Source organism: Mirounga angustirostris, unplaced genomic scaffold (assembly GCF_029215605.1).
Source record: "Mirounga angustirostris isolate CCGP_5_RB_7025 unplaced genomic scaffold, mMirAng1.0.hap1 SCAF_5, whole genome shotgun sequence".
Classification (NCBI taxonomy): Eukaryota; Metazoa; Chordata; class Mammalia; order Carnivora; family Phocidae; genus Mirounga; species Mirounga angustirostris.
The window spans coordinates 138,641,043-138,666,480 of record NW_026991713.1 but is presented as its reverse complement, the minus strand read 5'-3'; the positions used below and the strand labels follow the sequence as shown (position 1 = coordinate 138,666,480).

General features: G+C 43.4%; 1 protein-coding gene across 14 annotated transcripts in view; it reads right to left on the bottom strand.

The window, feature by feature from the left end:
- The window catches only part of LARP4B (La ribonucleoprotein 4B), an 88,028-nt gene that overhangs the window by 23,591 nt on the left and 38,999 nt on the right, over window positions 1-25,438 (bottom strand). For 13 of the 14 annotated variants that reach the window (XM_064592162.1, XM_064592163.1, XM_064592164.1 and 10 more), the window contains 5 exons: window positions 20,739-20,889; window positions 20,214-20,354; window positions 9,395-9,473; window positions 7,314-7,450; window positions 1,518-1,621 (listed from right to left, as the gene is read on the bottom strand). In XM_064592162.1, the coding sequence (XP_064448232.1) occupies window positions 1,518-1,621; window positions 7,314-7,450; window positions 9,395-9,473; window positions 20,214-20,354; window positions 20,739-20,889 (612 nt within the window). Of the gene's footprint in view, window positions 1-1,517; window positions 1,622-7,313; window positions 7,451-9,394; window positions 9,474-20,213; window positions 20,355-20,738; window positions 20,890-25,438 lie in introns of those variants that run through there. The other variant, XM_064592165.1, reaches the window with a different exon arrangement.

Genomic DNA, 25,438 nt, shown 5'->3' with positions numbered 1-25,438 from the left:
AAGTCCACTCAAAACCCTGGGGTGGCGCCCCTGACACCAGTCGATTCAAAGCAAAATGTCACCAGGGGATTGGGGCCATTTTATGAAAGATTATTAAGCAACCAAATGAACTACAATTTAAAGAATTTTCCAACCACTGACAAGCACAGGGCTGCACTGAAACAGGAAGAGTGTTCTGAAGCCCCCGGGGCAGGGGGCGCCAGCCTGAGCAGAGGGGCTCTGTGTGCTCAGTGCTCCGCAGGCTTCCTGTCCTCTCATTCAGCTTGCGCCGCTTCCCCCACCCCTTTCTGTTTCAACTCTTAGTTTACTAAAAACCTTTTTAAAAAAACTTCCATGGTTCAAGTTTTACAACAGACATAGGGTGTGCCGTTTGGAATAATATAAATATACCAAGATCAATGTCTGCAGCTAAAAGTAGAAAATTCTTCTTGGTTAGTCCTTACAAATATTTCAAAGGACCTACGTGTTAAATATTATGGTGAGTTAATAAAGACATCCAGATTGGTAGAAAGAAATAAGATACTTCATATTTAGAACCTTAAAAAAAAAAGGGGACAAAAAAATTCATTCCTTATTTCTTTTTCTTCACATATAATATAGAACTAGTAAAAACAGCCTCAGCTGAACAGAAAGTAAAACTTGCTAGAACAATGCCATACTCAAGAATGGTGTAATTTCTTATCCTAGGCTTGTTAGAACCCTCACCTTTGGTACACTACACCAAGAAGTGTCCTTCATACACCCGCACACACACTAACCGATTTCCTCTGCAGAGACGGCTCTGAGAATGTCCGCGGCCCGAGTCCCTCGGGCCTACACCTCACGGAAGACGCGTGACTGACAAAGCAAACTTCATGGGGTCTCGAAGAAGAGTCCCCGCAGCAGTGAACTGCCACGCTCTATACAGGTCAAGGGCTGACTCTATCGGAGCCTCACACAAAGGCTCTTGTGCAACCACCAGGTTTTCAATACACAACGCACCTCAGTTTAAGTGTCTGGACAGGTAACATTGTACAGCAAAGCAGGAACTGTAGAGGACTTTTCAGGACTCTGACACTATCAAATACTGTGGTTTCCTAAGATTACTGCCTAAGTTGGTACTTTTCTTTTTTATTTTATTTATTTGAGATAGAGTGAGAGAGAGCAAGCACAAGTGGGCAGAGGGAGAGGGAGAAGCAGACTTTCCCCCCTGAGCAGGGAGTCCGATCTGGGGCTCGATCCCAGGACCCTGAGATCATGACCTGAGCCAAAGGCAGACGCTTCACTGACTGAGCCATCCAGGCTTCCCTGCCTCTTCAGTATTTTTTAATGTGAAGTATATAATGGAGTTCTGAGACCAAAACATTTGAGTACCACTCTTACAAATGAATCACACTGCAACTAACAGTGTGTAAATCCTGGGAAGAAAGTGTTACTATGAGTATTCTTTACAATACACCCTCTAAAAAACAAAGAAGTAAACAGAAATAAACAAAAACCCACAAAACACGTCCAACCACCCTTCTGAAGAGACTTACTTCTACAGGAGTGGACTCAGGTATTTCACGCAGGATCACAATGCAACGACTCTGATTTGGCCTTACTTTTTCTCCCTTCTCATCCACTTGGACTAAAGGTAAAGCTACAAAGAGAAGAAAAATGAAGGGTAAAATACAAACATTAAAACAAATCATTTGCATTCTAGTTATGACATAATATAAACACTCCAGTGTGATGTGCTCTATTGTATTTACTTAACACAATGAAGACACCTGTATACAGTGGGATACCATAACACAAACCATCAGAAGGTTTTACACCCATCCCTCAGGTTAAATTTCTCAAAACTAAGGAGCACAGGAATTTTAAAAAGTCCTTTAAGAGCTAGAATAAATTTAACACCATGAAACAAGGATTCTCAACAGCCCAACCGACATGTAGATCACAACTCAAGAGCTATTGGCTTGTTCTTTTCTATGAGTGCCTAACGTAAAATAGTTTTCCGTCCTATTACGACTTATTTTGAACTCACAACAAGGTGCCATGTGCGCCCCACACAGCCCTTCCCAGCGGTGACATCCTCCACAACCACAGCCCACGGTCTATATAAGGAGGGTGGTCCTGGGACAACAGTGCTAACACAGGGACAGGCTGGATTCAGACCTCACAAGTTTTTACATACATTCCTTTTTGTGATGTTCTGTTCTGGTGTCAGGTCTATGAAACCGTATCATGTATAGATTGCAGTCACAACACAACCATGACCACAATCAGGGCTCAGAGCTGTCCACCCCCACAAAGACATGTTACCAACATCAGGAATGAAGACTGACTTCACTACAGGTTCTACTAGTATTGAAAGGACCTAAGGGAGTATCATGAAAAAGTTCCTGCTAATAAACATTAAGTTAGACAACTTACACGAAACGGAAACATCCTTAAAGACATACGCTACCAAAGCTCGCTCTAAGATGACGGTCACCAACACAGACCCAGATCTGGGAGAGAAAAGAAAACTCAAGGCACACACGGTGTCCTCAGAGAATCCTACCAAACGCTTAAGAGAATACACTCCAATTCCACCTATGAAGCCAGAAGCTCTCTGATATCCAAACTAAACAAAAACAACACAAAGCAAGAAAACTATAGACCAATATCCCCGTGAACACAGATCAAAAATTCTTACCAAATTTTGCCAAATCAAATCTCACAATATATAAAAATAGTAATAAATCATGACAAGTGGGGTTTATCTCAGTAATGAAAGGTTGGTTTACCAATCGAAAATTCAGCAATGTAATTCACATTAATGGACTAAAAAACAAAAAAATACCATTACCTCACAGATGCAGACAAAGTATTTGGCAAAATCCAACATTCCTGAAAAAAATTCTCAAATTAGGAATGGAAGGGAAACCTCCTTACTTAGGAAAAGTCAGCATCTAGCATCACACTTACTGAAGACAGGACAAAGCAAAAAACACCGACTCTCTCCACTTCCAGTCAACACTGTACTGGAGGTTTAAGCCAGGGCAATAATGCAAGAAACAGAAACTGAACGCACCCAGACTGGGTATAAAGAGGTAAAACTTTCCATTCATAGGCAATAAGCTTATTTCTATGTAGAAAATCTGAAAAAATTTCCCAAAAAACTAGAATTGAAGAGTTTAACAAAGTTTTAGTACACAAGATCAACATACAAAAGAGAATTGTATTTTTACATACTAGCACTGATGAAAATTGAAATAAAAACATTATTTAAAATTGTGTCAAAAACAGGAAATAGTTATAAATCTGTTAAGATACGGACGACCTGTACATTGAAAACTGCAGAACATTACCAAGAGAAAATTATAAAAGATGTAAATAAATGGAGAGATACTGTGTTCACTACTGTTATGATGTCAATTCTCTCCAAATTGATTTACAGATTCAATGCAATCCCAATAAAAATGTTTTTGAAAAACTGACACGTTGATTCTAAAATTCATATGGAAACGCAAAGCACTTAGAAGAGCCAAAACAAGTTGAGAGACTCTGCACCTACTTGAAGACTTCTTACAAAGCCAGAGTAGTAATCAAGACACTGAAGTGCAGGTGTCAAAACAGAGAAGCAGATCAAGGACACAAAGCCCAGAGATAAACCCGCAGTGTGGGGACAGATGATCCCGACAACAGCACCAAGTCCAACTCAGTGGAGAAGGGAAAGTCTTTCCAGCTAACGGTGCTGGAACAGTTGCATACCCACATGTGAGGGGGCAGAGAACTTAGATTCATACCTCAAACCACGTACAAAGATTAGCTTAAAATGGACCACAGACCTAAATATGTAAACCCTAAAACTATAAAACTTCTGGGAGAAAACCTCCATGACTTTGGATTAAGAACAGATTTCTTAGATACAACACCAAAAGCAAGATCCATAAAAGAAAAAAATTAATGAATTGGACTATACAAAAATTCAGAACTGTGTTGTTCAAAAAATACTGTTACTAGCAGAATAAAAAAAGAGAAGCTAGAGACCAGGAGAATGCAAATCATATACCTGATTAACAGCTTATATCCAGGACATAGATAATACAGTATTTCAAACCACACACACACCCCCTCAAACCTCAATTGTAAGGAAACTAATAAAAAGGTGGGGTGGAGGGCACACGAACAGACATTTCATCAAAGATAAAAGGAGAGCAAACAAGCACATGAAAAGATTGTTTGGTGTCACCAGGCATTAGGCAAACAGAAATTAAAACAGCAATGAGATAAAACTAGAAAATCTGCAAGTAAAATGCCCGTGCACAGCGAGTGCTTGCAAGGGTGTGGAGCAATGGAGGCCGCATCAGCCCACTCTGGGAGACCGGCAGGCAATTTCACAAGTTAAAATACACCTACCATACCATCCCAACTACTGACCCCGAGAGAAACGGAAGCCTCTGTGCACACTGAGACTTTCACACCAATGCTCATGGCACCTTATTTGTAGTAAAAACCTGGCAATAACCAAGTCTATCAACTGCGGGGTGAATAAACCAAATGTGGTCTATCTACTGAATGGAACAGGACTCAGCCATAAAAAGCTATAAGCTATTGACAGACTCAACAATAATTATAAGAAACCAGATCCTCCCCCCTCCCAAAAAGGCTATTGCATGATTGATTCCATTTACATAAAGTTTTCAGAAAATGTAGACTAAGGTACAGCGACAAAAAGCAGACGAGTGGTTGCCTGAAGCAGGAGGAAACTCTCAGGGGCGACAGTATGTTCATTATCTTCATTACAGTAGTTCCACGTGTGTATAAAGATGTCATAATTTAACAAATATACATGTAAACCACGTGTAATTTAAGGTGTGTAAATTCTACCTCAAGAAAGCTGTAAAAACAAAACAACAAACAGGGACTGGCGAAACTCCCCGTGCCTCTCATCCCCCAGTTTTGTCCCCAGTTTGTGTGCTCCCCATAAACGTTCACCTTTAGTCAGGAGAGTCAGTCCCACTCAGGTCTTTATACTCTTACCCCTGGACCTCTGAACCCATGAAAAGCAGAGTTCCATCTATCTATTTTACTCATATCTAAACTCTGTACAGATGTTATCATTTTGTACCTACGTAAAATAGGCTTTTGTATTCAGCATTACGATTTTAAAATGGATTCTTGTTGAAAATGTAGCCTAGTTCGTTTTATTTGTTCTAGTATTCACTGTGAGGCTCTATCACAATGTATTTATATCTGAGTCTATTTTTAAATTAGCAATTTCAACTATATTTAAAGTGTAAAAACAAAGCATTTGAATCAGACATTCTGTACCATGCACTACGTACCACGTGTATTATGACACAAAAACATAATTTACGCAATTCAATCAACACTAGAGTTTTGGTGTTGTACTAGGGAATATTCAAATTAAAATAAAATGTTATCAAGTGTCTACTGTGTATCTAATGTTCTATGTGAGGCATTTTTGGGGGGATGGGGATAAGATTTAAACAGAGATCTCTGCTCACAGAGGCTTATTTATGTCACCCTGCCCAGAACTACAACTAATACGCTAACTACACTTTGTTCATTAGGTTATTACATATGCACATATATTGTCTACAACTGGAGTGAAAAGAAGCAATCAGACACTCAAGAGCTGAAGGCAGATGGACAGGAGGTACCACTACAACTGCAGACCCCCCCCACCGAGATGGTACTGGCAGGGAAGGCAGAAGAAGGGTGGGGAGGGTGGCAGGGCTGTGGGTCCACGGGGAGAAGCAGCTCCCTGCAGCAACCACACAGGGCACAGGGCAATTCAACATCCTCGTGCTCTGCATGAAGACTCCTAGCCAGCAAGCGTCAGCCGAGAAATCATCCACGGGGCAGCCAAGTTTCCAAGGAATGCCTAAAAGAAATAACTACATCTGGGATTCCTAACAATAACCAAAGAATGTTAACTGGGTAAAGTGTTTTTTAGGTTAGGAAAGCACTGGCCTTTATAAGTGGGTCACACAGAACCAAACTCAACCGATCCAACAAACAGATTTCTGTTCTGGAGTGTCAAAAACAAAGCAATGCTGGAAAGCATAAAGCTATCTTATCTTGGGACAGTGGTTATAATTTTCAGAATTCAAACTTCATAGATTATGTCTGCTCATTTCTTCACCATCTGCTCCAATAATTTAATGACCTTACAAAATCTGCCTAGGAACAGAAAGTGGAGAACTTTTATTTGCGAATAGAAATCCAACTAAGTTTTAAGATGAGACGTTCACCTATTCTTCTATGAAGTCGAATGCACACAAGAAAAAATCATCACTACCTGTCAGCCATGCCAGGGAGAGTACAGAAGCACTGCTGCCTAAGTGTCAGTGACGGAAAGTCCCAGTGCTGACATGGGGAAATGGGGTTTTAATTCTGGCAAGATGGATGTCCCCTCACTCAGAAATATTTGGGGTGGGGGGACACAATGTATGCTGTGTTCTTTGTGAAGGACTCAGAGTAGCCCTGAGAAGGGAGACTACAGAAATAATCCATCTGGTACTTGCAGTCCTATTACAGAAAGTGACTCTTTATAATTAAAAACAACCCCATTTAAAAATATATCCAATATATTGTACACTGAATTTCAAACTCATCCCCAGGGAAGCCATCCCGGGTGGCAGGGAGAACTGGAAGCAGTACAAAGGCCCTCAGAAAACTGTGGGCAGTGATGGTTTTGCAGATGTACACCGAGGTCCACACTGACCCAGCCATGCACTGCACACACATGCCACGCAGCTCCCTGGACGTCAGTTATAACCTCGGTCAAATGGTGTCTTCAAAAACATACGACAAAGTGGTTAGGTTGCAGGCGCTTCACCCTTAAAGGCCCACAGTCCCCAAACCCCTACAGGTCTGATGTAATGTTTAAATCTTCCTCTGATGCTGCCAAATGTTCAAGAAACAACTTCGCTCACAATACCCTTTTAAAGAAAACCAGTCCTATTTCACCTTTCAAACTTTAGCAGGAAGTTGAAATTTAAAGAAGCCCTTTTTGTTGCTGGAATGCTAATGAAAATGCATTGTACTTTCCATCAAAGGCGGTCATCTCCTGTATATTTCACCAACATCCCAGCAGTTGTCCCTCTCTGCGGCAGCCTTTCTTAGGCCCACTCCCTGAGACGTGGCATATGCGGGGTCTGAGTTACGGAGCCCATCGACGCCCCTCACCACACACAGGGGCCAGTCAGAGAGGTAGGAAGGTGAAAGAAGACCCCACTTGCCTTCAAGTACCTAAATGACTGGCTATGGACCTGAAGGGCCACACCGCTGCGAGACCACGTACGCGCCTGCCCAGACTGCCGTTTACTTACACCTCAGCACTTCCACGATCAAGTTCATGTCAGTACTGAGCTTCTTGACGTGCTCCAGGTTAGCTACCGTGGTGATTGGCACATACTGATCACTGTCCATCTGCGATATAAGGTACATGTCACTAGCAAGGTTCTCCCTGCAGAAAGAAGACAAGAACTTTTAGTGACTCCTTCTTTAAAAGGACGCTTCCAAAGAGGGCGAGCAAGGCATGGCACTGCTTCAGAGTTACATCAGACTTCCAACCCCATCTGTTTCTTGTCAGCTCTCTGACCTTAGGGGAAGTTTTGGGAGAGCAAAAATATAGTGCACCTTTTACAGTCACAGTGAATGAGTGGGTAATCCCTTAAAAATGTATTTATAGCTTATCTTTGTTCTAAAAAGTGTTTGAGTAGCTTGTTAAAAATACAAACACAGTTTTTTAGGTTCAGACAATCCAGCTGAAAGAACACAAAGCTAAGAAAGCTATGGAAAGGCCAGGAAAGGCTGGTGCCACATGCCGTCTGGAACACGTGCAGCCAGAATTACAGAGAAGGACACGTGACCAGTAACACAGGTGTGGGGTCACGGCAGGTAAGCTGCAGGCACCAGCAGCTCGGGGGAAGGTGAGCCACTTGCTGGGGTTTTGGCCTATGGCGATGCTCCTAATATGAAGCCTCCATAAACAGGACAATGTGCTCGGAACATCTCAACACAGACACGATGGTCCCAGGGAAGGCCGAGGACAGTCTCCAAGATCCGCAGAGGGCAATGCTGCTCTGTCCCCACCACCTGTCAGGTAGCGCAAGAGGGACAGAGTGGAGCTTGTGAGAGGTGCAGACCCCCCTCTTCCACCTCACAGCCTCAGGGCAGAAGCTCTCCCTTTCAGAGCATGCCCTGAGGCCTGGTGCCCTAACTGGGGAGGTGTGGGCCAGGAAGGCAAGCTGCGGTACCCGCCCCTCCCCACCCCTCCCCTCCATGTAGCCCCACAGTCTCTAGAGCGGCCCTCCTCAGACACTCTGTGAAAGCCTGAAGGCAGGCCCAAAGAAACAGTTGAAAAATCTCCATCGCTGAGAGAAAATCTTCCACATGGCCCATCAGTTATCATCGCACTCAAAGAAAATTACATTTAACCCAATCCCATCTTCCTGTATGTATCGTTCTGCCATTTTGAACTAAAGGTTCTATTCCATTTGTCAAGAGAAAAGGTACTACTCAGGATAAAGGAACAACTAAACATACGAGCGGTACATACACAGAACAATTTGCTACTGTAGGGTTTGGCATACTGGGAGAACTAGGATAGGAAATGTGTTCTCAAACTTCACTGTACTCAAGAATGTCTCTGCAAGGGACGCCTGGGTGGCTCACTCAGTGAAGTGTCTGCCTTCGGCTCAGGTCATGATCCCAGGGTCCTGGGATCGAGTCCCACATCGGGCTCCCTGCTCAGTGGGGAGTCTGCTTCTCCCTCTGCCTGCCGTTCCCCCTGCTTGTGCGCTTGCTCTCTCTGACAAATAAATAAATAACATCTTTTTAAAAAATGAAATAAAATAAAAAATGTGGGGGGACCTGTGTGGCTCAGTCAGTTAAAGCGTCCGAGTCTTGGTTTCAGCTCAGGTCATGGTCTCATGGGTCATGGGATCGAGCCCCGCAGCAGGCTCCTTGCTCAGCGGGGAGCCTGCTTCTCCCTCTGCCTCTCCCCGTCTTGTGCTCGTTCTCTCTCTCGCTCACTCTCTCTCTCAAAATAAATAAAATCTTAAAAAAAAAAAAGTCTCTGTCAGACTGATGACCTGAGGCCTCACCCTCAGCGTCTGATTCCGTGGTATTGGGGGTGGGGGGTGGCGGCCAGGACTCTGAATTTCAAAAAGCAACCCAGGTAATGATCATAATGATGAATCTGTGGAGAACTGTGGGGAACACTGGCTTAGCTGATTCGGTTTGGTTCTCCACCATGTCAAAAAGACTACTGCTACTCCATATTCTCCATGTCCTATGAAGATATCAACAGATCTCTACCCCTTCTCTATAGTATCACATCTGTACATAATAGCTGGTGCAGAAAACCTGAGACAGCAGGTACCAGAAAACCCATTGGCATCCTTACCTAGATAAGCAGAATTCCAATGTCTTTTTAAGTATTTCTCGGGGGTCCTCCTGGCTTTCCGGCTGAGACTCATTACCTCCTACATAAAAGAAATGATCAACTCAGGAAAAATGGCTTAAAATTTACGAAGCAGATGACTCAGCATGGTGATTCTCATGTTTTCAATATACATATTAATTCATCTACACTGTGCACAGACAGTAAAAAAATCACTATTTTACCTACTAAGAAAAGGAAATCAGAGGCAAAAAACTTAAAATCCCCTCTCCCTTAAACAAAAACAATAGTTACAAAAATAATCTGAGGAGTAAGATTTATTACCAACGTTTAGAGGTCCTTCTTTCCCTCCCAGAAAAAAAGTTAAGTTTATGTAATACCTTGTCTCAATTCAAAAAGGACTTTCAGGTAGCCTACAAGAACACAGAATACTAAATAAGGAAAAAGATAAATAAAGGCCAGAAAGACAAAGGCTGGGGATTCTGAGCACACAGGCCATAAGGACTACGCAGTCTCTACACTAGAGCCTTATGAACTTGCTTTTAAATGTCCAGGCAGTCAAAGCTACAGGTGGGAAGTGCTGTGCTTCAGAGACCCTACAGGAGAATACCAAGTAAGCAGACCGAGGCTGGCACCAGCTTCTAGCAGAAACGTCTCCTAAGATGCCAGAGAGCACAGTGGGTGACATCTGAGCGTGTGTCCCACGAGGCACTGGTCACAGACCAGACAGTGAGCTGGAGCTCAGGGTAAGGCCCTGGCACCCCCAGCACCCACACACCGTGAGAGCAGGATTTTCATACTGGAGTTTGGGGTGAGGCCCCTGCTCCTCCCCCTGGACTCTGCACAAGAGGTGAGGACCCTATTTTTAGGCGGCCAGGCTATCAAAGGCACCGAAACACGAAGAACTAACAGTTTTCCATACACTTCTACATAGATGTGCATAATCCTATATGTGGAATTTTCTGAGAAGAAACACTTAAATTTTAAAAGTCATAGACCATCAAAAAGTAAGGACAAAGTAGGGCATTTATTAACAAATAAGGACAGAGAGCTTGTGCCTGTTTTATATAGAGCTTTAACAAAATCCACCCCCAACCAGCAAAAGCAAGCAAACAATAAAACAAAGCAAAAAAGCCCCCAACCAACCCAAAACAACAAAACAAAACCAATGGACTTGATGAGGCTGGAAATTACAAATGGCCCTTGAAACACAATCTAGTGTCATTCCTTTATCCAGAAAGGCCTCTCCTGAGCACTCATTTAAATTCACATTCCACCACAGATTTCAGACATGTCCTGTGTCCTGCATGCCAGGCACTCTCGCAACACTGTTTACTCAGCCTAAAGAAGGCAAACTCTCTGCTCATAGTGAGAGAGGCAATCCACAGTTGAATAAATAAACATTTAACATAAAGTCAGGTAGAATCAGACACAAAGGAAAATACCACAAGGCATGGGGAGAACATGCCAGAGCTGCTCCAGACATGCCAGCCAGAGGGGTGCTGCTCCAGAGGAGGCACGGAGCAGAGCCCGATGGAGGAGACAGCAGGCCTGGCAGGGATCTGGGGGAGCACACTGTCTAGCAGGGGGTGCAGTGCACAGGGGAACACACGCAGAATGAGGCCACACTGGCAGGGAGGGTGGCTGTCACATCCAGCAGGCCAGCTACAATGAGGACATGAGAATTCTAACCTAAATGTGACAGGAAGCCAAATTACATCTTGGAACGATTGCTCTGCTCTGTGCTGAAGACAGACAGTGAAGGCACAAGAGGGAGGCAAAGAGCCTAGTTAGGATGCCAATGCAACAATGCCAATGCAAACAATTAGGATAAACTAGTATTTGCGACATTCTAGGTGAAGGGTGAGACTTGAGCCAAGAATAGAGCCGAGGTCTAGGAGGACTGACCCCTGGGCGTGCCAATTTCCTAAGGAAAACTGAGAGGACAAGGAGAGGAAGACAGGACATCGAGTCAGCAGGAAAGAGAGGACACGGCAAGGTCAGGTGAGGGAAGACATGGGTTCCCCGCTCGGTCTGGCGGCACCACATCACTGGAGGCCTGGATAAAGGCAGTGCTGGTGATGAGGCTGGGGCAGCAGTCCACCTGGACGGGGCTTGAAGTCGCAGGGGAGGTGAGCACAAAGAGGCAGCTGGTCCAGACGCTGCTTCTGGAGAGTTCTGGTGGAGGAAGACAGGAGGTCCAAGGCAGTCTCATGTAACATAAGAGAGGACAGAGCTATGTGGAAGACTCCTCACACAGCTGAGGAAGGGTCCCTTATGAACACAGGAGTCTCTGGGGTCACAGACAGAGGATGTGAGACGTCCAGGTGTCAGGGTGTACTCTTCTGACAGCTCCAGTCCTCACAATTAAGACAGAGACATGAGGTTATCTGCTTCTAGGCAAGACAGAGAACAACCAGCAAAACAGCTGGAAACGGAGAGGGAGTGCCACCAGCAAGATGGTGGAACAGGAGGTCCCCACTCATGTGCCCCTCAGCAACAATCTGGCATCCATCCTCAGACAAAAATGCCCAATGGGAGCTCTGGCATCCAGGGAGGAGACTGAAACCTGGGTGCAGTCCAAGGCTAAGCCAGGCCCTGCATCCAGGCAGCTGGCTTGCCAGAGGCCCCAGCTACAGACCCAGAAACGCTCTGCCCCCTAAGGACTCAGCTACAGCCCTGTTTGGCTTGGTCCTGTCCCCAACATCATCATCACTAACCATTAGGGAAATGCAAATCAAAACCACAGTGAGATATCACCTCATACCTGTTGGGATGGTTATCATCAAAAAACAAAGATAACAAGTGTTGGCAAGGATGTGAAGAAAAAGGAACTGCTGGTGGGAATGCAAACTGGGGCAGCCACTGTGGAAACCAGTATGGAAGGAAGTTCCTCATAAAGTTAAAAACAGAGCTACCCTACGACCCAGCAATCCCACTCTTGGGCATATATCCCAAGGCAATAATCAGTATCTTGAAGAGCTATCTGCGCTCCCGTGTTCACTGCAGCACTACTCACAGCAGCCAAGACAAAGGAGCCACCTAAGCGGCTGTCCACAGACAAATGGATAAAGAAGATGTCATGTGTACACACACTGGGGTATTAGCCATAAATCCTGCCATTTGAGACAACGTGAGCACTGAGGCACTATGCTGACATAAGTCAGACAGACAAAGAGAAAAACTACATGATCTTACCTGTATGTGGAATCTAAAAAGTCAAAATCATACAACCAGAGGGTAGACCCATGGCTGGAGAGTAGGGACAATAGGGAGATGTTGGTCACAGGATACAAACTTTCAATTATCAGATGAATGAAGTTCTGGGGATCTCAGGTACAGCATGGTGACTATAGTTAACAATACTGTATTGTATACTTGAAACTTGCTAAGAGAGTACATCATAAGTGTTCTCAGCATACCAAGACCAGAAAAACAAAAACACTCTGTGAGGTAATGGATGTGTTAATTAGCTTGATTATAGTAATCATTTCACAGTGACTATGTAATATCAAATGATCAACGTTGGATACCTTAAATATATTCAATTTTTACTTGTCAATTACACCTCAATAAAGCTAGAAAAAATTGTAACCTTACCCCATCTTCCTTACGCTTTTGTCTTTTCTATTGTAGTTACCATCCTCTTACCTTATCTATCACAAACTTATTTATTATGTGTATTAATAACTGTCTGTCTGCCAAACAGATGTAAGCTCTCGTAAAGCAGGGGCTCTCATCAGTTATGCTCACTGATCTATCCCAAGTAAATGGGGCACATGGTGCGTTCTGAATAAATAGCTTTTGAATGGAAAAACAAAACAGAATAAATGAAACAAGTTTTCCAGATATAGGAACATCAGTCCCATACAACTTTCCCAAGCCCGGGCTCAGAAAGTGGGACGGGAAGCCAGGAAGAAGTCGGTGGGCATGCTGGACTAAGAGGCACAGGAGAGGGTGCCAGGATAGGATGCACCGGGAGGGGGTCGACAGAGAGCTGCAGATGGCCTCTCAAGCAGGCACAAATGTCACCACCTCGGTGTGACGCAATCCCTGAAGTGGGGAAGAACTGCCTGGAAGGATGAGAAACAGCATGCATCCCTCCCTCACATAGGGCTGGAAGGAACGCCTGTTCCCACCAGCTGGACCAGAACACCACAGGTGCACAGAGTATGGGGTCTTGCCTTGGGGGTGGGAAGTAACCGGCCCCTGACTAAGCACCATTCCACTCCTGCCTAACAACTCTTAAAACAAGATGTAAAAGGATCAAACTGTTTCCAAGTCAGTTAGATGCATCCTGGAACAATACTCAAACTATTTAAAGAAAGAAATACAAAAACATTACGCACCCAACCAAAAATGACTATGAATGTCAAGCAGGAAAACTGACCCATTAACTAACAGCGACCGACCCAGAACAGTCGACACAGGTGTTAACACTAACTGAGACATTATAATGGCAACTGTCCACATGCTTCAAAAGTTAGGTAGAAACATGAAAAATATTTAAAAGACCCAAATGGGATTTCTACAGATCAAAACTACAATGTCTGATATTAAAAATATACTTGATGGAATTAACAACAGATTAGACATTGTAGAAGACTAATGAATTTGAAGATATCCCAGAAACTTTCCAAAATGATACCAAGAAATAAGAATTTTTAAAAAGGACAGAGGATGGGGTACCTGGGTGGCTCGGTAGGTTAAGCGTCTGCCTTCGGCTCAGGTCATGATCTCAGGGTCCTGGGATCGAGCCCCACATCAGGCTCCCTGTTCTGTGGGGAGTCTGCTTCTCCCTCTCCCTCTGTCCCTCCCCACCCCGCCTTATGCTATCGCTCTCTGTCAAATAAATAAAATCTTTAAAATATATATATTTTTTAAAAAGGGAGAGAGATAAGGAGAGAGGAGAGAGAGAGGATCAGGGAGCTCTGGGATAACTTCAAGGGTGTTAGTAGAGGAATAACCAGAAATTAAGAAAGAAAAGAAATGGCCAGGGGGGCACTGGGGCTGGAGCAACATTTGAAGAAATTATGCCCCAATTTTTCCAAGTCTGGTGAAAACATTTATAAATCTCAGATTGAAGAAGCTCAATGAACACCTACCACAGAAACATAAAGACTGCTTTTAAGTTGCATCATAATCAAAATGCCCAAAACCACTGATAAAGAAAAAGGGCTTGACAAAAAAAATCTGACAACAGAGAATTCTATACGAAGCAAAAATGAATGTAAAATAAAGATGGTCTTGGATACACAAAAGCTGAAACAATCCATCACAGCAGATCTGCACTACAAGAAACATTCAGGTCCTTTAGGTGGAAGCAAAAGGATACCAGAAGGAAGTCTGGATTTACACAAACGAATGAAGACCACCAGAAGTGGTAACTACAGAGCATCCCCCTAACAAGAGCGAAATACACATTCTTCTCAAGGGCAAAGGGAACATGTACTAAGATGGCCCAGATTCTGGGCCACAGTACAAATCTTAATAAATTTAAAGGGATTCAAGTCATACGAATTATGTCTCATGACTGTAAGGAGATTAAAATAGAAACCAATAAAAGAAAGTTCCCTGGAAAATCCCCAAATATTTGGAAACTAAATACCAGACTTCTAAATTATCCATGGATCAAAGAAAAAATAAATAAAAAAGGAATCAGAGACAATTATGAACTGAATTTTTTTTTAAACCACACCCACAATATATCAGAATTTGTGAGACTGTGCTAAAAGAGTACTTTGGAGATTTATGGAAGTAAATAGCTGCCTCAGAAAAGAAGAAATGCTTCCCATCAATGAGTTCGGTTTCCACTGCAAGACACTACGAAAAAAAAATTAAACCCCAAGTAATGAAGAGAAAGTAGATTATACAGATCAGAAGAAAACCAAGGAAACAGGAAGGAGAAAAACAATGAAACCAACTACTGGTTCTTTCAGACATCAACAAAACTGACAAACCTCTACACAGATTCATTACGGGGGAGGGGGAGTGGACATGAATTACCAATAATAATAATGAATTATGTGACATAGCTACAGATCCTACAGCGGGTGAATAAACACAGTATTATGAGCAATTCGAAGCAACCAAGTTGACACTTTAGATGAAGTGGACTGAATCTTTGTTAAGACCCAAGTAACAAACTGCCTCAGGAAGAAACAAACAACCTGAGTAGCCCTACATAAAAAAAAACAACTGTAGAGCCACCTGGGTGGCTCAGACGGTTGAGTGTCCAGCTTCCAGCTTCGGCTCAGGTCTTGGTGTCATGGTTGTAGGTTCCAGCCTCGCACTGGGCTCCGTGCTGGTGTGGAGCCTACTTACAAACAAACAAAAACTGTAGCTGAAAACTTTCCCTCACACAAAACCCTAGGCCCAGATTGCTCCACCTCTTCATTTAAAAGAGAAATGATAACCTCTTCCAAAAAAATCGCATAGGAGAGAATACATTGAAAACTACAGACCAACATCCCTCATGAACACAGGTATGAAAATTTTATGCAAAATTCTGGCCAACTTAAATCCAACAACTAATCAAAAGTGTGTTACATCATGACCCAGTGAAGCTTATCCCGGGAATGTAAGGTGTACTGAATTCATGAAAAATCATCCTAACACTAAAAGAAAAAAAGTATGATCATTGCCACAGATGGAGACAAAACCATGACAAATTCCAACAACCACTCCTTATAAAAACTCTCGGCAAACGTAAGAGAAGGGCACCTCATGAACCTGATAAAGGTCAAGTACATAAAACCAAAACTAACATTATACTTACTGGTAAAATGGAATGTTTTTCCCCTATGATCAGTCAGATGTCTGCTCTCATGATCTGTTCACCTTTGTTTTTAAAATTTTTTTTCAAGATTTTATTTTTAAGTAATCCCTACACTCATCATGGGGCTTGAACTCACAACCCCGTACCAAGAGCCACACACTCCACTGACTGAGCCAGCCAGGTACCCCTCTGTTCACCTTTGTAATGATGGCTCTATCCAGGGCAATCAGGCAAGACAAAAAAGAGGCAAAGACAGACAGAAAGACAGAAAGACAGAAAGACAGAAAGACAGAAAGAAAGAGGTACCAGATTGGATAGGAAATAAAGCTGAATGTATTTACAATAAAGCTGAATGTAACATGACTGTCTATGTAGAAGATACAATGGATTCCACAAAAAGTTCCTACAACTAGTGAGCTTAACATGCTTCCAGAGAGTATCAATTTACAAAAATTATATTTCTATATACTATAATTCCAAATCAAATTTTTTTAAAAATCACAACAGCACCAAAAAAATATAAAATACTTAAGTACAAAAGATGTGGAAGACCAGTACACTGAAAAGTAAAAAATACAGCCAAGAGAAATTAAGGAAGACCTAACCAAGTGGAGACAATACAACAGCTCTTGCTCACCACATTAAAATGTCGTTTTTCTCCAATGACTCTATAGATTCAATGCAATCCCAATAAAAATCTCACCATTTTGGAGATACTGACTAGGTCATTGTAACTTGTATGGAAATGAAAAGGAACTAGAATAGCCAAAATAATTCTGATAAAGAACAAAATTGGAAAGCTAACACCACCTGGGTTTTGTTTTGGTTTTTTTTTTTAAGATTTTATTTATTTGACAGCTAGATATAGTGAGAGAGGGAACACAAGCGGGGTAGTGGGAGAGGGAGAAGCAGGCTTCCCGCGGAGCAGGGAGCCCGATGCGGGGCTCGATCCCAGGACCCTGGGATCATGACCTGAGCCGAAGGCAGATGCTTAACGACTGAGCCACCCAGATGCCCCACACCACCTGCTTTTAAGAATTACTTACAGTAGGGCGCCTGGGTGGCTCAGTTGGTTAAGCGACTGCCTTCGGCTCAGGTCATGATCCTGGAGTCCCGGGATCGAGTCCCATATCGGGCTCCTTGCTCGGCAGGGGGTCTGCTTCTCCCTCTGACCCTCCCCCCTCTCATGTGCGCTCTCTCTCTCATTCTCTCTCAAATAAAAAATCTTAAAAAAAAAAATTATAAGAATTACTTACAGTAATCACAAGTATGGCACTGTGTGAACACAGATTTAACAGATGGGTGGAAAAGAAAGACACAGTCCCAGAGATAAACTGACACATGTCGGGACAAATGATCCAGATGACAACACAAAGACAGCTCAGTGGAAAAGGGGGAGTCTTTCTAGCAAACGGTGATACAACAGTTGCATACCTACACAAGTAAAAAAAAAAAAAAAACAAAAAACTCTGTGGCTGTACCTCACACTATATACAACAATTAATTTAAAATGAGCCACAGACCTTAAAAACGTAAAATTTTAAATAATACAACCTCTGGGAGAACACCTTTGTGACTCTGGATTAAGCACAGATTTCTTAGGTACAAAACCAAGAGCAAGATCCATAAAAGAAAAAAAACCTGATAAACTAGACTATCTACAAAATTTAAAACTACTACTTTTCAAAAGATACTGTTAGAACAACAAAAGACAAGCCACAGACTGAGAGAATGTATTTGCGATTATAAATCTGATAAGGACTTGTGTACAAAACATATAAAGAACTCCCAAAACTCAGTAATGAAACAACCCAATACAAAAATGGGCAGAACACCTGAACAGACCCTTCACCAAAATGGCAAATGTATATGGTAAGATGTTTGACACTATTAGTCATTAGGAAATACAAATTAAAACTACAATAAGATTCAACTACCTACCTTTTGAATGGCTAAATTAAAGGACCGATCACATCAAGTGTTGATGAGGACATGGAGCCACTGGGGCTTCAATCCCCAGTGACGCGCTTACAGAGGGCGCCATGATGGACCATAGCTCTACTGTTTCTTTCTTTCTTTTTTTTTTTTTAAAGATTTTATTTATTTGACAGAGACAGAGCGAGAGAGGGAACACAAGCAGGGGGAATGGGAAAGGGAGAAGCAGGCTTCCCGCGGAGCAGGGAGCCCAATGCGGGGCTGGATCCCAAGACCCTGGGATCATGACCTGAGCCGAAGGCAGACGCTTAACGACTGAGCCACCCAGGCGCCCCAGCTCTACTGTTTCTTAAGAAGATAAACCGACCGGATGATCCATCTATTCCATTCTTATGTATTTCCCCAAGAGAAATGAAAACGTACTTCTATACAAAGTCTTGCCTTATAAATGTTCACAGAAGCTTTATTGGTAATAGCCCCAAACTGGAAACACCCAGATATTCCTCACCAGGTGAATGGAAATACAAACTGTGCCATAGGATGGGATGGAATACTGCTCAGAAACAGAGAAATGACCTATGAATGTTATGACATCAGTGAATCTCAAAATTAGTAAGCTACGTAAAAGCAGCCTGACAGAAAGAGCACATGCCATAAAAATCCATTTATGTAAAAGTCCAGAAAATGCAAACTAACCTGGAGTGACAGAAAGCACATCAGTGGTTGCCTGGGGCAAGGAGAGGGCACGGGAAGCCTTTAGTGGTGACAGGTATGTTCCTGATCTTGATGGTGTTACAGGTATATACACATCACCAAATCTGGTAGAGGAATGAGTGTGGGAGTGGAGGAGTGAGCAAGTCAACTCTATCATGCACTCAACGCTGTGCTCCAAACCAGGGAAAATAAAACTTACAGAAAAGCTGGGATGCACTTCCAATACGTGATGATTATTGTACGTCAATGTACTGCTCTATACCCTCAAAAATGAAGAGGAGGAGAGTGCTAGGGTCTGAGAGAAAACAGAAGGCGCCATATGGCTACCCAGGAGCTCGGCCGCACCGGGCCCCATGGCAGCACTGTGGGGCTGTGCCAGGGGCCAGCTGGGAGTTTGTAATCCCAAACTCAAAACGACAGCGTTCCACACACTACGTATTTTGTTCAGCCACCGTCGATCCGTTCAGGAACAGGCAGGCACATGGGAGGCGGAGAACTGATGGAAGGAAGTAACTGAGAAGAGGCTCTGGGTGACAAAGGCAGAGGCGGGAAGGAGGGCGGGAGGGACGAGGGCCAGCAGGAACCGTGAAGGCAAGGTCATCATGGGGCTCGTCCTTTCAGGGAAAAACCAACATGGACACGCTGCTGTCCTATGGAAGTCTGTGGGCGATAGGTGCGAGAACATGTGTTAACAGACCGTCTCCTGGTAAGACCAGCACAGCAATGCAGCGGGAAGGTGGGCCTTCCCTAACTCAAGTGTAGCTCCAGACCATCACCTGGGAGACCAAACACACTCCACGTGCATCTGGTCTGCTTGATTAGCCAACTTCGGACAGTTATTTCTCCCACTCAAGCTGCCCCATCCAGTCGTTAATGATGCGAGTGTAGCCCACCCCACAGTCTGCTGGGGCTTTACACTGTGGCTGGTCGTTTAGATGCAGGGGAACCAAACTCGAGGTAAATCATCCGCACCCATCACTCCGAGGTACTTCTACATCGGCCCAGAGCCTGGCCCCAAAGAGAACTGTTGTCTTCCCCCTGCTCTTTTTTTTCTTCTGAAAACAGCCTTAACTACTCCCTCCCTTTTTATGAAGAAGGACTTCAACACTAATGTTCCCTCTCTGCACTTTCAGAGACAACTCGCCCTCCAGTCCACCTTCCACTTCTCCCAATTAACCCAGACCCGCCTTTCAGGAACCGCTTGGATCTTCCACTCCCTGTGGCACCTTCCCGACCAGAACTCCTCATCTCCATGTCCACTTAAGAGGGAATTTCAAGTAGAATCAAAGGAAGCAATCAAAGGCACAGTGTTTAGAGAAAGACAAGCTAAATTTTAAAAAGCAACATGAAAAAGCTCACACTCTACACAAAAATGAATTCATAAAATAGCTTTACCAGTCTCACTATTTTCAGGTGAAGATTCATGTTCTGAGCGATCCAGAGCCAAAGTGCTCCCAGCGGTTTGGTTTGACTCCTGCAAATCTGATAGTGCCACATTCTCATGACTTTTGTCATCATCGTCATTGGCATCCAATCCTGTAATTAGGAATTTTATCCCAAAAGGCAGAATTAGAAGAATAACTTTCTCTTAAAACAAAACAAAATAAAAGCTTACAGTTGCAGTTACTTCAATTTTTTAACTTGACTGTGACAGACCTCCTTGGCTCTTCAATACTGCAACAAACCATGACACAAATTTTAATTAGTAATTTCTTTTTTTAATTCTTTTTTTTTTTTAAGTAGACTCCATGCCCATGGCGGGCCTTGAGCTCACAACCCTGAAATCAAGAGTTGCATGCTCTACTAACTGAACCAGCCAGGTGCCCCAATTAGCAATTTCTTAAAAATGGGTTAAATGGGAACAAAGACAAAGCCTTGAGAGCAAAGGCGCTCCTCATCACAATCATGCTCATAACTCACCCTCCTGGCCGCAGTCTGTGCAAGGGCCCGACGGCTCCTCCCAGTCTGCACTCACACCACCATCCGCTGCACTACCCTCTTCCAAATGCAGCACAGGAGTCCCCCACACTTTAGCATTAGGGTTTAGCTCCGAAACCTTGGCTGTCGGTACCTAGGGGAAAATGTGACAAACATTTGTATCCCAACTCCAATCAAACACAATTTTACTTATTAATTCATACATGAAACGCATCTGTGTGACAGAATTAGGCCAGAAAGGTGGAGTTTTATTTACGTGTACGCTGGGGATAAAATGTGGTGCAAAGTAACAAAAGTTGGTACACCAAGCTCAGCTTCATTCACCATCAGGCTCCTTAGTTCCTACTAAGTGGAAGGCTCTCCAGAAACTGCACGTGAAAGATGAGCTCCCTGCCTTCATGGACATTCAGTAAGTAACTGAGGATCTAACTGTCATCTCTGTTCTAGACACAATTCACAGATTTACAAATCTGAATAGAATGTAGATGGATAAAATTCTTAAATCTCAAACACTCATATAAGCAAAAGCTATAGACAACACAAGACCCTTGGAAGAACAAAGGTCTTCTAACGGGTTTGTCAGGCAGGGGCTTGGTGCTGCCTCTGCTTTGACCCTGCTCATGTCCAAGGATCCTGGCCTCCTTTCTGCTCCAACATGCTTGGCACTTTTGCTCCAAATGCTGTTTGTCCACAACACCCGCCCACAGTGTCCACAACACCCTCCCACTGTCCACACACTCACACCTTCATTTCCTTTGGGGATAGGTGAGCTCTTTTCTGGTGTACCTAACTACCCCAATTTTTCTTCTCTTGCTCACAAACCTCAAGTGGATCCCTGAGTCTAAAGAAAAATCAACGTCTCTGGGACAGCTGCTCCCCCAACTAACTCCAGTTCATTGTCACAATTTTGTCAGCAAACCTAGCCAAATAATTTTCCTTTGCCTTGATACCACCATGCAGAGGTCAGAGCTTCCTAGGAGAGGGACAAGGGTCCTGGTCCCAGGAGCTCTCAGGGAACGCCAGGCAGGAGCCCTGAACTGGGAGGAGCCTCCCTGCATGACCCCTAAGTGCAGATGTTACCCAATACTCCAGGTGTGAAGAGGGTCAGGAAATATGATGAGCCATCAAGGACATGTGTGGATTCATCATCTTTACAAGACAGAATAAATTCATTCTGGCTGGGGTGATTAAGGCTTTGCAGTGAGAAACAAAACTCTGACACTGACAGGAGAGGCCCATGTGGTTAAACGAAGCATGCACTCTGTTCACACCTAAGAGGTGAGGGAGCCGAACAGCGCAAAGGCACAGACCCAGATGCCTAGGTGAGGCCTCTGTGGGATTCTCTTTATGAAGCAGGGTTCCCCTTCTTTGGGAGCATCACACTCCAGAAGCACGGCTCTTCAGTCTCCCTTCTTATAGGACATCGAAACTGCCAGTTTGTTTCCAGTGCACTTTTGGTCTCTCTCCTCCCCGCATCTGTCCAGTCAATACTCCCTACATGCTCACTAAGCGCCAGTCCCAGTGCTCAGCAGTCAGGATAAAATGGTGAAGCAGACACAACCCCTGCCCTCCTGAGCAAAGAGAACGATACAGGAGACACTCCATATTTCAAAGACATCACTACCCTCCCTCAGCATCTACACGACTTCCATCTGTTTTTGTTTCTTATTTTGTTTTGTTCTGAACTCATGCCCCTTCCTCTTTCTTAGTCCAATGCTGCTATCAAGGCCTTTTTCTGACTGGACTCTCCACCATGCAACAACACACATCGAGCTTTCCCACACTACGGTATTCAACCCACTGCCATGGCCCCCTGACCGCAGGTACACACTACACATCCTCTAAGTTCCTACCACCCACTAACACAGGTCCTTCCCACTGTGAGCACCTTCTGCAGCTACCTGCACTGGAGCATTCCCAACACGGACTGCACGTCATACCAGGAGCACAGTGCCCGAAAGCAACCTCCTCAGAGCCACCGCAGGACTAGCCCTGCTACAGCACATCTGTCCTTCCCACTAGTCCATCAACTCTTGCATGGCCCTTTTGTTCGCCACTGTATCGCTAATACCTAGCAGCTCTGACCTCAGTACAGTCATGCCTGAGAAATATGCTCAAGGAATGAATGTTTAATAAAGCAACAACATAAAAAAACTGTATTTTCCACTATTGGACAAATGGTGCAAAAGTTTTATGCCACAACTGAATAGAAACCTGTCCTTATGGGGGCGCCTGGGTGGCTCAGTCTTTAAGCATCTGCCTTCAGCTCAGGTCGTGGTCCCAGGGTTCTGGGATCAAGCCCTGCAACGGGCTCCCTGTTCCATGGGGAGCCTGCTTCTCCCTCTCCCACTCCCCCTGCTTGTGTTCCCTCTCTCGCTGTCTCTCTCTCTGTCAAATAAATAGTATCTTTGAGAAATCAAAAAAAAAGAAAACCTATCCTTATGTAATCTACTACTTCTTAAGTGGTAAATACTCAAATCCAAGTCAAATATTTGGGACTTCACACAATTTTAAGCAGTTAACCAGTATTCAAGTGATACTCTTAAGTGACAAGGGATGAAAGAATGGAGACACATACTTAGGAGCTGATGATACAACAACTACCTCGAGTCCACAAGGTACCAGGCACATTCCATGTACCTTCTTGAGCTTAATCAAGACAACCCTATGAGGGTTTCATAGAGAAGAAAACCAAGGCAGAGAGAGGTTCAGTAACATGCCCACAAAGACAGTAATTAGAAAACTGTTCTAACATCAGCAAAAACAAAACATTACCAAGAGTTCATTACCTTTTGTAATTCACATGAAAAATAACCTGTCTTGGTTGTATTTCTTTAAGGTGTGGGTCTTCTCTTGCAGTCATGTGGAACTCTAAGCGTCCATCAACAACTCAAGTTTCACCTGCTTGACTACATGTCTTATTTTTCCACTGAAAATTCATGGCTAAGCAGTGGTTATTAAAACCAAAAGTGAGCTGACCTTAACAGCCATGCCCTAGAGCAATTTTATATAAATGACCACCACCACTCTTTCGAAGTACAGCATCCATAAATTCTGACGCTCCTAAGAAACTCTACCCCCCAACACTAGGCTCCATTTAAAAAAAAATCCCAAACCTAACAATTCATAAATCTGTGTTTTCTGGACATGAGAAAGAATGGTCCCACTGACAAGTTACTAAGTAGGAATCAGAGTAACCAGTATCAGAGAAGAGGACAAGGGAGCTGGGGAATAAAGTAGGTGAGACACTGAGGGAAAGAAACTTTCAAACTTTTTATTTCAAGTTAACATGGACTATTCCTAGAGTTGCCACCAAAGAAGATTAATCATTCAGAGCAGTCCACTGGCTCTTTATCTGCAAAATGGAGTAACAGCCACTACCTAAGACTGGTATGAAAAAAAGGTCCGGACAAGTACTTTGAGAAATGAAGTTGTGAAAAGAAAGCACCTGCATTAAAGGTACTCAAATCAGAACACTGCCCAGGCATATGTCACAATCGAAAAGGACACGCATATCTCACGTAAATGGCAGCACCAGGGCCCGTGTGCGCACTACATGGATGAACCAAGCGTAGACACGGACAGCTGACTGGTAATCACACCCACTTATGTAAACAATTATGTGCGTATTACTTAAAGGCCTAATTTTGTAGTGTTTTGCTTCCACAACTACTTAAGAAACAAAAGCAATTAACTTGAATGTAACTCCTTTTGGCAAAAGTCCCAAATGTGGAAATGGAAAGGAGGTTAATCAGTAATTCCCTAAGTTACAGGGTTACATTTATACTTATGTTCATATAATTGGCATTAACATTTGAATCACGTCTATCTCCTTACTACCATCAATCATTTTTCTTGCTTAATGCAACAAAAATCACTAATAATAAACTATCCTGGGGCACCTGGGTGGCTCAGTCGATTAAGCAGCTGCCTTCACCTCGCATCATGATCCCAGGGTCCTGGGATTCAGCCCCGTGTCAGGCTCCCTGCTCAGGGGGTAGTCTGCTTGTCTGTCTTTCCCTGCCTCTGCCCCCCTCCACTTGTGTGTGCATGTGCGCACACTCTCTCTCTCTTCTCTCAAATAAAATCTTTAAGAAAAAATTTAAAAAACTATTATCAAAAAGATATGAAACAGTAAGTGTTGGTGAGGATGCTAACAAGGAACGTAGTACATTGTTGGCGGGAATGTAAAATGGTGCAGCCACTCTAGAAAACAGCATGGAGGGTCCTCAAAAAACCGAAAGGTGATCCAGCATTCCTACTTCTGGATATTTACCTGAAGAAAACAAAAAATACTAATTTGAAAAAAAATATCTGCACCCCATGTACACTGCAGCATTATCTACAAGAGCCAAGATATGGAAACAACCTAAGTTGTCTGCTGATGGATAAAGAAGATGTGGGATATATGCAATGGAATATTACTCAGTCATTAAAAAAGAATGAAATCTTGCCATTTCCAATAACGTGGATGGAACTAAAGCGTATTTTGCTAAGTGAAATAAGTCAGACAAACCCCTATGATCTCACTTATATGTAGAATTTAAAAACAAACAAATAAACCAAGCTCACAGACAGAACAAATTGGTGGCTGCCAGAGGTGGGGGTGGGGGTTGGGAAAATGTGTTTTTGTTTTTCATTTTTTGTGGTGTGTTTTTTTTAAAGATTTTTTATTTATTTGT